Raw genomic sequence first — 12,064 nt, 5'->3', positions numbered from 1 at the left:
TGTGTGTGTTTATGTATGTATGAGACATGGATGAAACAGCCGTGAATGCAGTTGTTCCACTCCAGCAGTAATGATCCCCCCTGTGCTCCTAGCAGCTCTCTATAACTCTCATCAATTAACATCCCACACACACACACACACACACACACACACACACACACACACACACACACACACACACACACACACACACACACACACACACACACACACACACACACACACACACACACACACACACACACACACACACACACACACACACACACACACACACACACACACACACACACACGCTTCTCTTTCACGCAACATTTACCAGCAACAATCATTTATTTCCAAAATTCAACTGATTAGTCGGGGGATAGTTTGCAAGCATGAAGACCACTTCTCAAATCCTCACTGCGTACGCTGTCACAGCCTGAAATAACTTTATTCCACTTTTTAGCCTTTCAACGTCTTTTCTATTCTGCAGGGATGCAGCCGAGCCCATAGGCTTGGTTTCCACAACGGTACCCTATAGCAGCCCTCAGGTCCAAATTAAAATTTGAAGCAGATCGCTTTGCAGAATTTTGTGGTAAATTAAATCTATTTCACTGCGTTTCACCATTTTCTTTTTTGTTATGTATTTCTGCCGCCCCTTTGAGTTACAAAACAGTAAAACTTGTGGCAGGAATTGCAACACAATCTAGGCCTTACAGGTTTCCTTTGAATTTGTGGACTCCAGCTCTCAGGTTCTTATTGGTGTCACTGTGAATTACGTGTGCCACGCCTCGTTGGGGCTTTACCCAGACTGCTGTTCCGACAATGTCTTCCTCTCTTACTCTTTTAAAACGTCAAAGTTGGTTGCTGGACATGCAGACTCGCAGCCAGGAAATGAGATTTCAACCTGTGTAAACTCAAAACCAGTCGGGTACCTGAAAGCTAGATGGTATCATATTAAGAAACTGTCAGATGACATAATCCTGCCCTTTGTATTTGTATTTTTGTTTGTCATTTCCTGAGTGTATGTAGTAGGCTGGTGGGGGGAAAGGAACACGATTGCCTCTCACATCCTCCAATGTTTTTTTCAGACAAGGTATTCAAAATACTGCAAGTCCATGATTAGAGGACAACTCGCCTCTATCTAACATCTCAGGAAAGCTTCTGTGCAAGATACAATTCACCAGCTGTTTGTAAAAGAACATGCACAAAGACATCATTGCAAATATACTGATAACGAACAGTGAGACTCGGGAGGCAAAAGCCACAGAGCAGCGCCACCTGCTAAATAGCTTGTCACAGGGGTGAAAACAGAGAAGGCTGGAGTGAGGATTGTCAAACCAAGGCTAGGCATCAAATGGGCGCATTGTGCTGAGAGCAGGTATAGCAGGGGAGATAAAAAGAAGGTAAAAAGAGAGACAGGCTTTTGTGTGATCCTTATCTTAATTCAGCAGGGTTTTCAACACAAGTTTTTACCTCCTATTGACATTCAAAACATCAGCGCTACACACACACTTGCTCAAATGGTGTAACCCGAGACATTCACTTTCATTAAACCCGCCCAGACAGCATCTGTGTCTCGTATAGGCAAGGTTGCCAAGGCTTTTGCTTTGAGGGCTCTATTGAGTGTTTGCTTTGTCTTTTGAAAGCAAAATAATAAAGAGAAGCAAAACAAGAAATACAATTGACAACATAATTGATGCAAAAATCAGTATACATTTAATATAGCCTAGGAACACTATTATGATACAGGCTTTGCTCATGAATTCTGCCAAACGTGGTGGTGATTTAAAATTGGGGTGTTGGGTCAAACCGAACAGCAGCCGTCTCCAAATCCAGTATGAGCCATAAGGACTGCATTAACTCAATGACAGAATATAGCAATCGGCAGCATTATCACCCCCGCACCCCCTCTGTCAAGTTCATCCAGGGCCCATTTGCTGTAAGCCGGCATGACGAATAACGTCAAATGGAGTGAAGAAAATGGGAAAAATATACTAAAGGTTTGGTGGGTGATGGTCTGGGACAGGAGGAATACATACACACAAACACAAAAAACGATTCATTTAAATGATCTGTCCTTTGTTACTGATACTGAACCGACATGGAGGAAAATGCATTGTTCTCATGGGGTACTGATTGGTGTCCATGGACAACAACACAAAGACAGGTTGATTGAAGCCCAGCCTCATTACAGACTCATTTCATTAAAAAAAAACACAGAAAGCAAATACGCTTAAGCTGGTAAACTCTAAAAAGGAAGAAACAACAGTTTGTAGGAAGCACAAATAATTAGAAAGCCATCTCTCTAGTGTCAGGCAGCATGAAGGCTGGTCGGTCTGCTTGTTAGGGCCACAGTCCCCCTGTGTGTGTGTGTGAATCTGAATTAGATTTATGCTGTGTCAGTGTGTGTGGTGTTTGAATAGGTGCATACTGTAGGTACTGTATGAGTGTTTGCCTGCAGTATAAACACACATGTAGTATGAAAGCCACCACATGCAACTGTGGGTGCTTCTGTGTCTCGTGTGAATGTGTCTACACTCAGTGTGTGGGGGTGTGTATCTAGACGTGTGGTCTTTGTCCCTCTGGGAATAGCCCTCTGTGGTGTGTGTGTGTGTGTGTGTGTGTGTGTGTGTGTGTGTGTGTGTGTGTGTGTGTGTGTGTGTGTGTGTGTGTGTGTGTGTGTGTGTGTGTGTGTGTGTGTGTGTGTGTGTGTGTGTGAGTATGCTTGGTCATCCTGATCTACCTACCTTACCCCCAGCCCGTCTTTTTATTGCGTTCGAGTAATGGAGGTATCATGCTTAAAGCACTGAAACAGACCAATTCACTGACTAATGAAATAAAGCAAGGAGGAAACACGTTATTTTCCAACTTTCATGGTGTTTTACTTAATGTAACGTTTCGGTATTGAGACACTATAGGACACGGGAGCTTAGGCAGCTCGATTATTGATAGTTGCAACGTAACTACCATCTCCTCATCCATCTCCTTCCCTTTCTCTCCCTCCTGCTCCCCCTTTAGGACGGCATGTGCAGAGTGATTGGCAGCTAATGAGGCGGGCATGGTTAGGTCAACCGTGGCACTGGTTTGTTTGTGTCCAACTGTGTTTGTGTGTGTGTGAGTGAATGGGCTTCACGACAACAGACAAACAGATTGCAGCTGGACTGCTCCCCTAAGGGCGGTGATTCCTCACCCCACCTCTCCCTCCCTTCTCCCTTCCTGCAACTTTCCTCTTTCTGGGCTCTGTCCCCGATTGTTTCAAGATGAGTTTGGTTTGCTTGTCCATCCCTCAGAGCCAACATAATCCAGACTTCCTTTTCTTTTGAGCGCAAGTGTATGTGTGTGTGTGTGTGTGTGTTTATGTTGGGGGTGTGTTTGTGGAGAGTAATCTGCGCTGGCAAGTGTAAACAGATGCCACGATACACATAGAAACAAACACATGGATATTTATTTTTTCTCTCTCTTACATCCCTCACACACGTTAACAGAGACTGTAAATTAATTACAATGACTGAAAACACTGTGGACCTGCTGTGTGGAATAAATTGCACCTCACACTTATGAAAGCTTTCGATTGAAATTCTATTTCATCTCTGCAGTAGGAGATGAAAATGTTATGTTATGACAGCCTTCCCATAAAAGTTTGAAGAGTAGCCATTCAAAACGTAGCTGTTTTCCTATTAGATTTAGAAGATTTAGGGGTCAGCCTGCCTTTCAGATATTTGCTCAGGAAATTTGAGGAGTGTTTTCTAACCCCTACAACAGCAGAGTCAAACATCTTTGTGTATCCTGGGTGATTGAGGAGGAATTCACTCGTTACCTGTGCTCTCAAAAGGAATTTTCTAGGGTGAAAAAGATTGAGTATACATGCAGTTTGATACGCAATTATCTTTCAGTCAATCTTGCACGCTTCATTGTCCTTTTGCTTTTGATTCATCTTTGGTACTTTGTTGGATTCATTCTTATTTTAATGTCCATGGATCTCGGCCTCAGCTCTGAGTCTTTTGCCCTGTGAACCCCTAGGTGGCAGTAGTTACCTACGAGCCACTCTTTGGATTATACCAGGTTTATTAAAGAATAATTAGAATGATGTATGGGACTGTCTGTCTCCATCCACATCCATTTTCCCCCAACATGACTATTTCATGGAATAAGTATCAAATTAGGAGCGCACAGGCCTCGTATGTGGGGCAGTTGAAAACACCCCCCAACATTTAGTCATTTATCATCAGCCATGTTTGGCAGCACCAGTGATTGTGTGTGTGTCACTGTGTTTGAGTGTGTGTGTGTGTGTGTGTGAGTGTGATTGAAGATATATGTCAGTTGTTTATGAGTGACATATGGAACTGTAGTGTGTGTGGTGGTTCAGTGTGTGAGTGACATTAAAGGGAGATATATATACTCTTGCATATTTATGCCTGTCTGTCTCAGACCGAAGGTGTGTTTTGTTGATATAACGTTCGTGGGCGCTAAGTTTGAGTCCAGCTGCATATCTCTGTTCACTTTTACACATCTTGTCCACCTTCGGAGCGTCTTTTACTTTTTGTGGCTGTGTCAAATTGTATCTCTGTGTGTCTTAAAAAAAAAAATAGCAACAACAAAAGCAACCCTTCCTGCTCCCTGCCAGCCAGACAGTCAGCAGGTCAGGCTGACTGGTGGCTGAGCTAAGCGTTGGCCCGCTCACTCCCAGGACCTTTACCAGCGGCTCAGCATGCTCAGCTAGAGTTTCCCTGTGTCTGACTGGATCTCTAAAAAGGCCAAAAAAAAAAGAACAAAACAGTGATTGATAAGACGGCTGAAACAAGAGAGCGACTTAACATGGCGGCCAGCTGTCTGTCTTTCTGTCGCTCTGCTTCTCATGCTCTCCCTCTCTGCCTCGCTTTCTCATTCCACCATTGTGCGGCAACAAACACTCCATTCTGACAGCGGTTGAACTGTGCCGATACCCTCGAGTGTGCGGGGCAGAATGGGAGGCTTGTCAAAGCAGTGGTTGTTTACACTCTGCCAGGAATAATAAGAGGGGGTCGTTTTTCTGAACCGATTAATCACGAGCAGCCACTGCACTTGTTTTACGAGTATTCCAGACACAGAATGGATGTCGATCGGGGGAAGCAATTTGTTGTGGAAAGAAAGCAGCTGATTGTTGTTTATCCATTTCTGTTGCTATGTTATTAGGGTCGCTGTGACACAGCAGAGGCCACAGGCGCAAACTGTTGGATGCCCACTACATTTGGAGTAAAACGTGTGATCATTGCAAATAACTTTTTACTGGGTTTATTCATAATTAAAGTGTTAACAATGAATTGTTACATGTATTGGGATCTGAGTTATTCCCATACCATAGTATGAACTAAAATAAATGATCTCTTGGTGTAAATAATGGCCTTTGGCTAGGTTAATAAAAGTGGTATTGTTAGCGTTTGGTTTTGCCGGTTATTAACGCTCCTTGAGCAATACACCCCCACTACGAGGGACAAACATACGAGGCTGACCCTGCATCCAACACAGGGGGTGAAGAGCGTTCCCTAGCAGGGTGTACAGCCCGTTCTCATTCCCAGGTTGTTAAATCCTGCCACTTTGTCCTGCCTCCTGGCATCTAATACAGAAGCACGGTACCCTTTATTGTTTTTGCTTTAGAACATAGCGGTTGTAAAACAATCAGGAATTCACTTTTAATTTCTCTGATTAACTGCTTTATTCTCGCCAACACTCTTGTTTGTTGAGTCGGGAAGGACGGGCCAACATTAAATGCTTTTTGTTTTACAAATATGAACTACTATGGCTATAATCAACTCAAAAAAGCATGCAGAATAAGCTGTTTGCACCTTCACATATGTTTTTTCCTTAAGAACCTGCAATAAAGATCAGTAGACAGCGTTGCATTTCACAGACAGTTTTGCAATAAATGGACCAGAAGCTTGATTTAGCTTTATAAGGGGTCTTCTTATGGGTCTCAGACACACACCTCCAGGTGCAGAAACTAAAAAGTTACATGTTCTTTATAGGGTATGTGTATGATTTACAGCTCACCCTCTGAACTGTGTATGTTTAACTGGGTGATCAGATGAGTATAAACCTGTCTTGGGAGAAATTACTGACTGATATGTTCCTCTCATTCATTCTGATTCTAAGGTTGAATCAAGTGATTTTTGGAAGACATTGATGTGATTCTGATGCTGAATCGAATCAAAACATAGCTAAAAAGGAGTTTCTAATCTTTTCATCTGACATTTTTATTGAATGCGGCTTGAAGCAACCGAGGGCTCCTTTAAGACCCTGCCAGAGTCACTTAAGGAAATCAGAGGGGGGGTTTGGGGAGCCTGCAGGGGTTCATTAGGACCAGACTGGTCCAGCTTCCTCTGCCAGAGAGGAAAAGGAGAACACAGCAACATGGGGAAAGAAATGAATAAGAAAGGTAATGACCAGAGAGTGAGGGCTGGCTAGCAGAGGAGGGGTGGGGGTGAGTGACCAGACAGAAAATAGGTTGAGAGACTGGAAGAAACAGTGGGAAAAGAAACTAACCAGAGGGAGAGGGTGACAGGCAGAGAGTAGGAGAGAGAGGAAAGATTGAAGGAGAGCAAAGAGAGACAGCGAGTCCTGCGATGCCAGTCTTCTCTGTGACAGCTTGACACCACAAATCAAACTAAGAAATGAAAACAAGTAACGAGACAACCGTCGCCAGGATCACTGCCAGTCTGGCTTTTACCTATAGGCTACAGCGCTCTAAAGCCATACTCTTTTCATCGTGGCTGTCATATCGAAGGAGTGCTCTAAATGAAAACAGACCCCCTCACTCTTTTCCTTTTGTGGTGTTTTTTCCTTTTCCTTAGGTAAGGTACTGTAGGTTGAAGTGGAGCTCTGTACTTTTCCGCACACAAAGGAATGTATTGTAGACTTCTTTCTATTGAGTGAAAGAGTTGGATAGGGTATTTTTTCCTCTTTGCACTGGTAGACATTCATCATCCACCCACCCTCCTTCTGATAAATGGTTGCCGTATAGAAAAACGCACATGTGGGTGAACACGCACATTTACAAAGGCAGGGCCATTCAGACCCATGTCATGCTGATGCAGACTCCATAGCTTACTTGTGGCATTTTTGGATCTATTCACTAGTTGAAGAGTGGAGCAACCACTTCAGAGAAAGTTATACAGTATCTTAAGGTTAATATAGACAGCTACAGTGCGGTATATGTTTGAATATGTTTGATTACTTTTATTCACCTATGCTTATCTACATGCAATTCAACATAAAAGCATCCTTGCACAATAATATTCATATTGTGGGAGTTTAGGTTTCTGACTGAAGGACAATTTAGCCCTTCATGTAGAGAGCAGCAGTTCCTTGGAGCCTGGTTGTGATGTCAATATTATCTTAGAGCACGGTTCCCAAATCTGCCTCACAGCAATAAGCACCTTTGGGTTGGAATTAGTATTGGCGAGTTCAGAGGAGAGGAAGAGAAAGAGGGATGGAGATTCTGAGAGCCAAGCCCCCCCGACCTTTGAGATGCTTTGCACATCTCTGTAAAGGAGCTTTTGTTGCTTATTTTCAGCCCAAATATCTTCATGGTTGCAAATAGCTTGATTTTTAACACCAAGCCCATTAGCCTCTTTCACTATTCTTCACCTAAGCTCCTGATTGGTGGATAGAAAACATCTATAATATGCTCTAAAGGCTCAGATTGTCTCAGTATTTCTCTGTTATTGAAATCAAGATTTGTGATTGGCTGCCGTGCTGCTTCGATGAGTATATCTGTATCCAACTGCCCTTTTCTAAAGAAAGCTAGGAAGAAAAGAATGTCTCCGACCCAAATCTTACTGACTATCCAGCTGTACTGTAGCTGGAGCACTATTAGCAGTGATTTTTATTTGATTGAAAATAATTGATTTTCATCAACGGATGCAGACATTTTAGGTCAAAATACAGCAGTAGTGAACTCTATACTGCAGAGTGACACACAGCATGTCTTTGTCTTGTTAACAAATCCTAATTTCCACTTGATAATAACCTCTATACGGTATATCAACTATACATTTCAAATAATTATAACACATATATTCTAAATCTAATTTTTAAATACCTACATTTATGAAAATATTGCAAATCTAAAAGGTGCCAACAATACTGGTGTTCCCACATCAAACAATCTTTAAGAGGAAACCTGACTTATCTAAAAAATCAAGGCTTACTAACCAAAGCCTTCCAGTGCATCTGTTGCATTGTGATCTGGACAGCTCTTAGGAAGACACCATTCACGGTTCCCAATCCGTTCACCCTCCTTCCGCGCCGCTCTCCATTTGCTGGTCCTTTTGTAGTCTCGCACAATCTCTTTTTTACCTTGGGAACATAACAAAGAGCAAAAAGGAAAGAATTGATTTGTTGTGTCAGGTATAATAACTGATATCTGAATACCTTGCACCGGTGCTGGAAATTGTTCTGTTAAGAAAGGTAAAGCTGCTCTTGAATTGTTCCCTTGGCGATACTGGCTTTTGTACCTAAAATTAAAGGTGGCTTATTCCGTTGTCGCTCAGTTGACTCTCTGAGCGCTCTTGATTTGTATATGATGGGATTGAGTTGAGCGCTGGTAAGTCACTAATGCTCACAAAGAGATTATGTATGGCAGTTGTTAGGATAGGTGTCGCAGTGCCCGGCATACTCAAGTTAAAGTCATGGACTGCTTGCTAAGGCTAGCAGGGTCACAAATCTAGTGACAGTTTAACCTACACAATCTGTTCATATGCGAGCACTCATACACACAAGAGCTCTTCTTCAGGCTCGACAACACACATCAACGTCAGACAAGATTTATTCCCAGCCAAAGGCTAAGAGTTTCAAAGTGTCCTTCAAAGAGAAAAAAACTTCCTTTCCATCTCTCTATTCTTTCCTCTCCTTCTTGTGGGAACAGTGCTCTTTTTTCCAAAGATACCCTAAACCCACTCCTGCAATTGCATAGTATTTCTGTCTGCTGAATTGAGAAGAAAGAACAAAAATTAGATGAAGTAAAAAAAAAAGAAAACCTGAATATTCTCTGAATGTTTCTGTTCTCTCCTCTCTGGCAGATCAATCGAGCTCCGAGCTTTGGGACCGATCAGAAGATTGATCACGATGTGAAGAAAGGGGTACTGCTCGATGCTCTGAAACTCCTCAACATTCGGTAATATTTTCCACCACTGTCACACACACGCATGCACATGATTGCAGATAGACACACATGAATTGTGTGGCCCGTTAAGTTTAATGTGCAGAAAGAAGCAAAGCTCACATCAAATGTTATTCTACTGGGCTGTAAAGGTTAAAACTATTTGATTGATTCGTCCAGTTTTCTTTATTTACCAACGCTGAAAACTTTTGAATTACGTTTAATGCGCAGAACAACTCAACTTTCTTCCTGCTTTGTTTTTAGACTGATTGCAAAGCAGTGACATTATTCAGAGACTAACAGCAGCTTTGAGCTATGGACAAAAACAATGCCAAGATACAAAACTAAGCTTCTACTGAGCACCCTTCAATCAGACGTGTGTGTGGGTGTGTGTGTGTGTGTGTGTGTGTGTGTGTGTGTGTGTGTGTGTGTGTGTGTGTGTGTGTGTGTGTGTGTGTGATAGGAACAGGATAACAGTGAGTTATGTTATCTGTATTTCAAAGTTTACTTTATTTGTTAACATAAGCTTACTGTTTTGCTTTATTCACTTTGTATTTATTTGCCTGTTTAGGTTATGCACATTGTCATATTTGGTGTGTCATGTATTTATTTATGTACGTTGTGTTTGTGTTCGCGTGTGTGTGTGTTTGCTGGCATGCTTTTCTGTCCCCTGGCTACAGCGAGCCTGTCCACTGATTGATCATCGTACACCAGACCTCTGGACCTCTCTGCTCTCTTTTTGTCTCTCTCTCTTTGTGCTTACTGCTCCAAATATAGTCTCAACTCCAGTCACACACATGCACAAATGCAGCACACAAATGTAGAGCACACAGAAACGCACACATCAATGGATCAATTACACGCAGCAGAGATCTAGTTTGGCCAAGTGTGGAGCGTGGTGCAGCCATCCAACACACAAACCCACTCCGTCCTCCTGCTCAGCCTCAGTCGACACAAACAAATCTCTTATCAAAATGATTTGTTTCATGGCTGATGTTTGCTGTGTTCCCACAGATTAAAAGCCTAGATTTGATTATTTCCTGACAAATAAATCGTAGGAGGCCTTGAAAGTTGGCGGGGAGCTTTTTCCACTGGACAAACTGCTTATGTTCATGCTGGAGTGAATGAGGGTTTTGTTCTACCTCGCTCACTTTTCCTTATATAGTAATGGCTTTGCTCCCCAAAGGGAGGGGTTGGTGGTGTGTAGAGGTAGGGTCGGCTCACAACCCCAACTGTATCAACGTGGGATCAATTCAGACCCGGCCGGGCATGGACATTGACAAACCTCAGCCCCCCAACAGCACTCAATATCCAATTTAAAGGGCCAGCGATTGACTAAAATGAATTGCCCTTTCTCCAGACCGCAATGGCCCACTTGTTCAGAATGAGCTGTCTCGTCCTGTTCATCTTGTGGTTGTCACTTTGTTTGTGTCTGGGCTCTATCTTTATCTCTGTATTGTTAAATGTTTTGTGAGGGATGTTCTTTCTTTCTTTTTGACCACACAGTTCCTCAGTTAGGGATGAGACCTGAATGCTTTCCAAGTTTGTCATTGTTTACAGCATTCATGAAAACCTTGTTCTGCAGATAACATCTGTTTTCAACTGAGAGCTATGTAGCGATAAAATAAGTCTTGTGTTTCCCGAAATAACAATTACTGTGTGCGGTTATGAAACAGAAATGAGAAAGAGCATCGAAACGGTTTAAGTCAATGGGATTTCAAGTCGAGTGCATTTATTTCTCAGCAACAGCAGCTAAAACTGTCAAGACAAATAATCGAAGATGCAAATTGTTTTTGGAAAACACAGTTGTCAGAGCTATTATTGGAAAAAATGGTATTCTCAGATAATGTGCTCTTTTTTTCGTACTCAAATCTGCACTCTTGTGAATCTTAACTTGATATATGTTGTTCCAGAGCCAGTGATAAGAAACGCAACCTGGCCCAGCAGAAAGCAGAGGCTCAGCGCCGGCTCTATGGACACGGCTCTGTGAAGAAACTCTCAGCTGCTTCCTCAGACTGGGAGAAACAACGGCACACACTGGAGCGCAGGAGAGAGGAGCTGGTGAGGCTCAGACACATTATTTATATCATATTATTATAACTACAGCATCTGGTTCTCTGGTGAGCCTCAGAGAGCCTTTTAATGAGCTTTCGAGTTGCTGTTTAATCGTTAGATAAAAGTAAGAAATGTACAACGCTAGTTATTTTCATATCTAAATGTGCTTAAGAAGTCACATAAATAAAGGCGTTGACTTTGGATATCACAACGCAGATTGTAACATCATCATTTAGAGATGTTCTTTTCCCCCTTTAGCTAGATAATGCTTTACAGTGGGGGAAAAAAGTATTTAGTCAGCCACCAATTGTGCAAGTTCTCCCCCTTAAAAAGATGAGAGAGGCCTGTAATTTTCATCCTACTGTAGGTACACTTCAACTATGAGAGTCAGAATGGGGGGAAAGAATCCAGGAAATCACATTGTAGGATTTGTAATGAATTAATTGGTAAATTCCTCGGTAAAATAAGTATTTGGTCACCTACAAACAAACAAGATTTCTGGCTCTCACAGACCTGTAACTTCTTCTTTAAGAGCCTCCTCTGTCCTCCACTTGTTAACTGTATTAATGGCACCTGTTTGAACTCGTTATCAGTATAAAAGACACCTGTCCACAACCTCAAAAAGTCACACTCCAAACTCCACTATGGCCAAGACCAAAGAGCTGTCAAAGGACACCAGAAACAAAATTGTAGACCTGCACCAGGCTGGGAAGACTGAATCTGCAAAAGGTAAGCAGCTTGGTGTGAAGAAATCTACTGTGGGAGCAATTATTAGAAAATGGAAGACATACAAGACCACTGATAATCTCCCTCGATCTGGGGCTCCACGCAAGATCTCACCCCGTGGGGTCAAAATGATCACAAGAACAGTGAGCAAAAATCCCAGAA

General features: G+C 42.4%; 1 protein-coding gene across 1 annotated transcript in view; it reads left to right on the top strand.

Moving 5' to 3' along the window:
- The window catches only part of ttll7 (tubulin tyrosine ligase-like family, member 7), a 69,253-nt gene that overhangs the window by 20,331 nt on the left and 36,858 nt on the right, over window positions 1-12,064 (top strand). Inside the window, exons 9-10 of the mRNA XM_079650710.1 lie at window positions 9,042-9,136; window positions 11,035-11,182. Coding sequence (XP_079506836.1) covers window positions 9,042-9,136; window positions 11,035-11,182 — 243 coding nt within the window. The remainder of the gene's footprint in view (window positions 1-9,041; window positions 9,137-11,034; window positions 11,183-12,064) is intronic.

This window comes from Notothenia rossii (genome assembly GCF_949606895.1).
Source record: "Notothenia rossii genome assembly, chromosome: 1".
Classification (NCBI taxonomy): domain Eukaryota; kingdom Metazoa; phylum Chordata; class Actinopteri; order Perciformes; family Nototheniidae; genus Notothenia; species Notothenia rossii.
The sequence above is the reverse complement of the archived record's forward strand: the minus strand, read 5'-3'. Positions and strand labels throughout refer to the sequence as shown.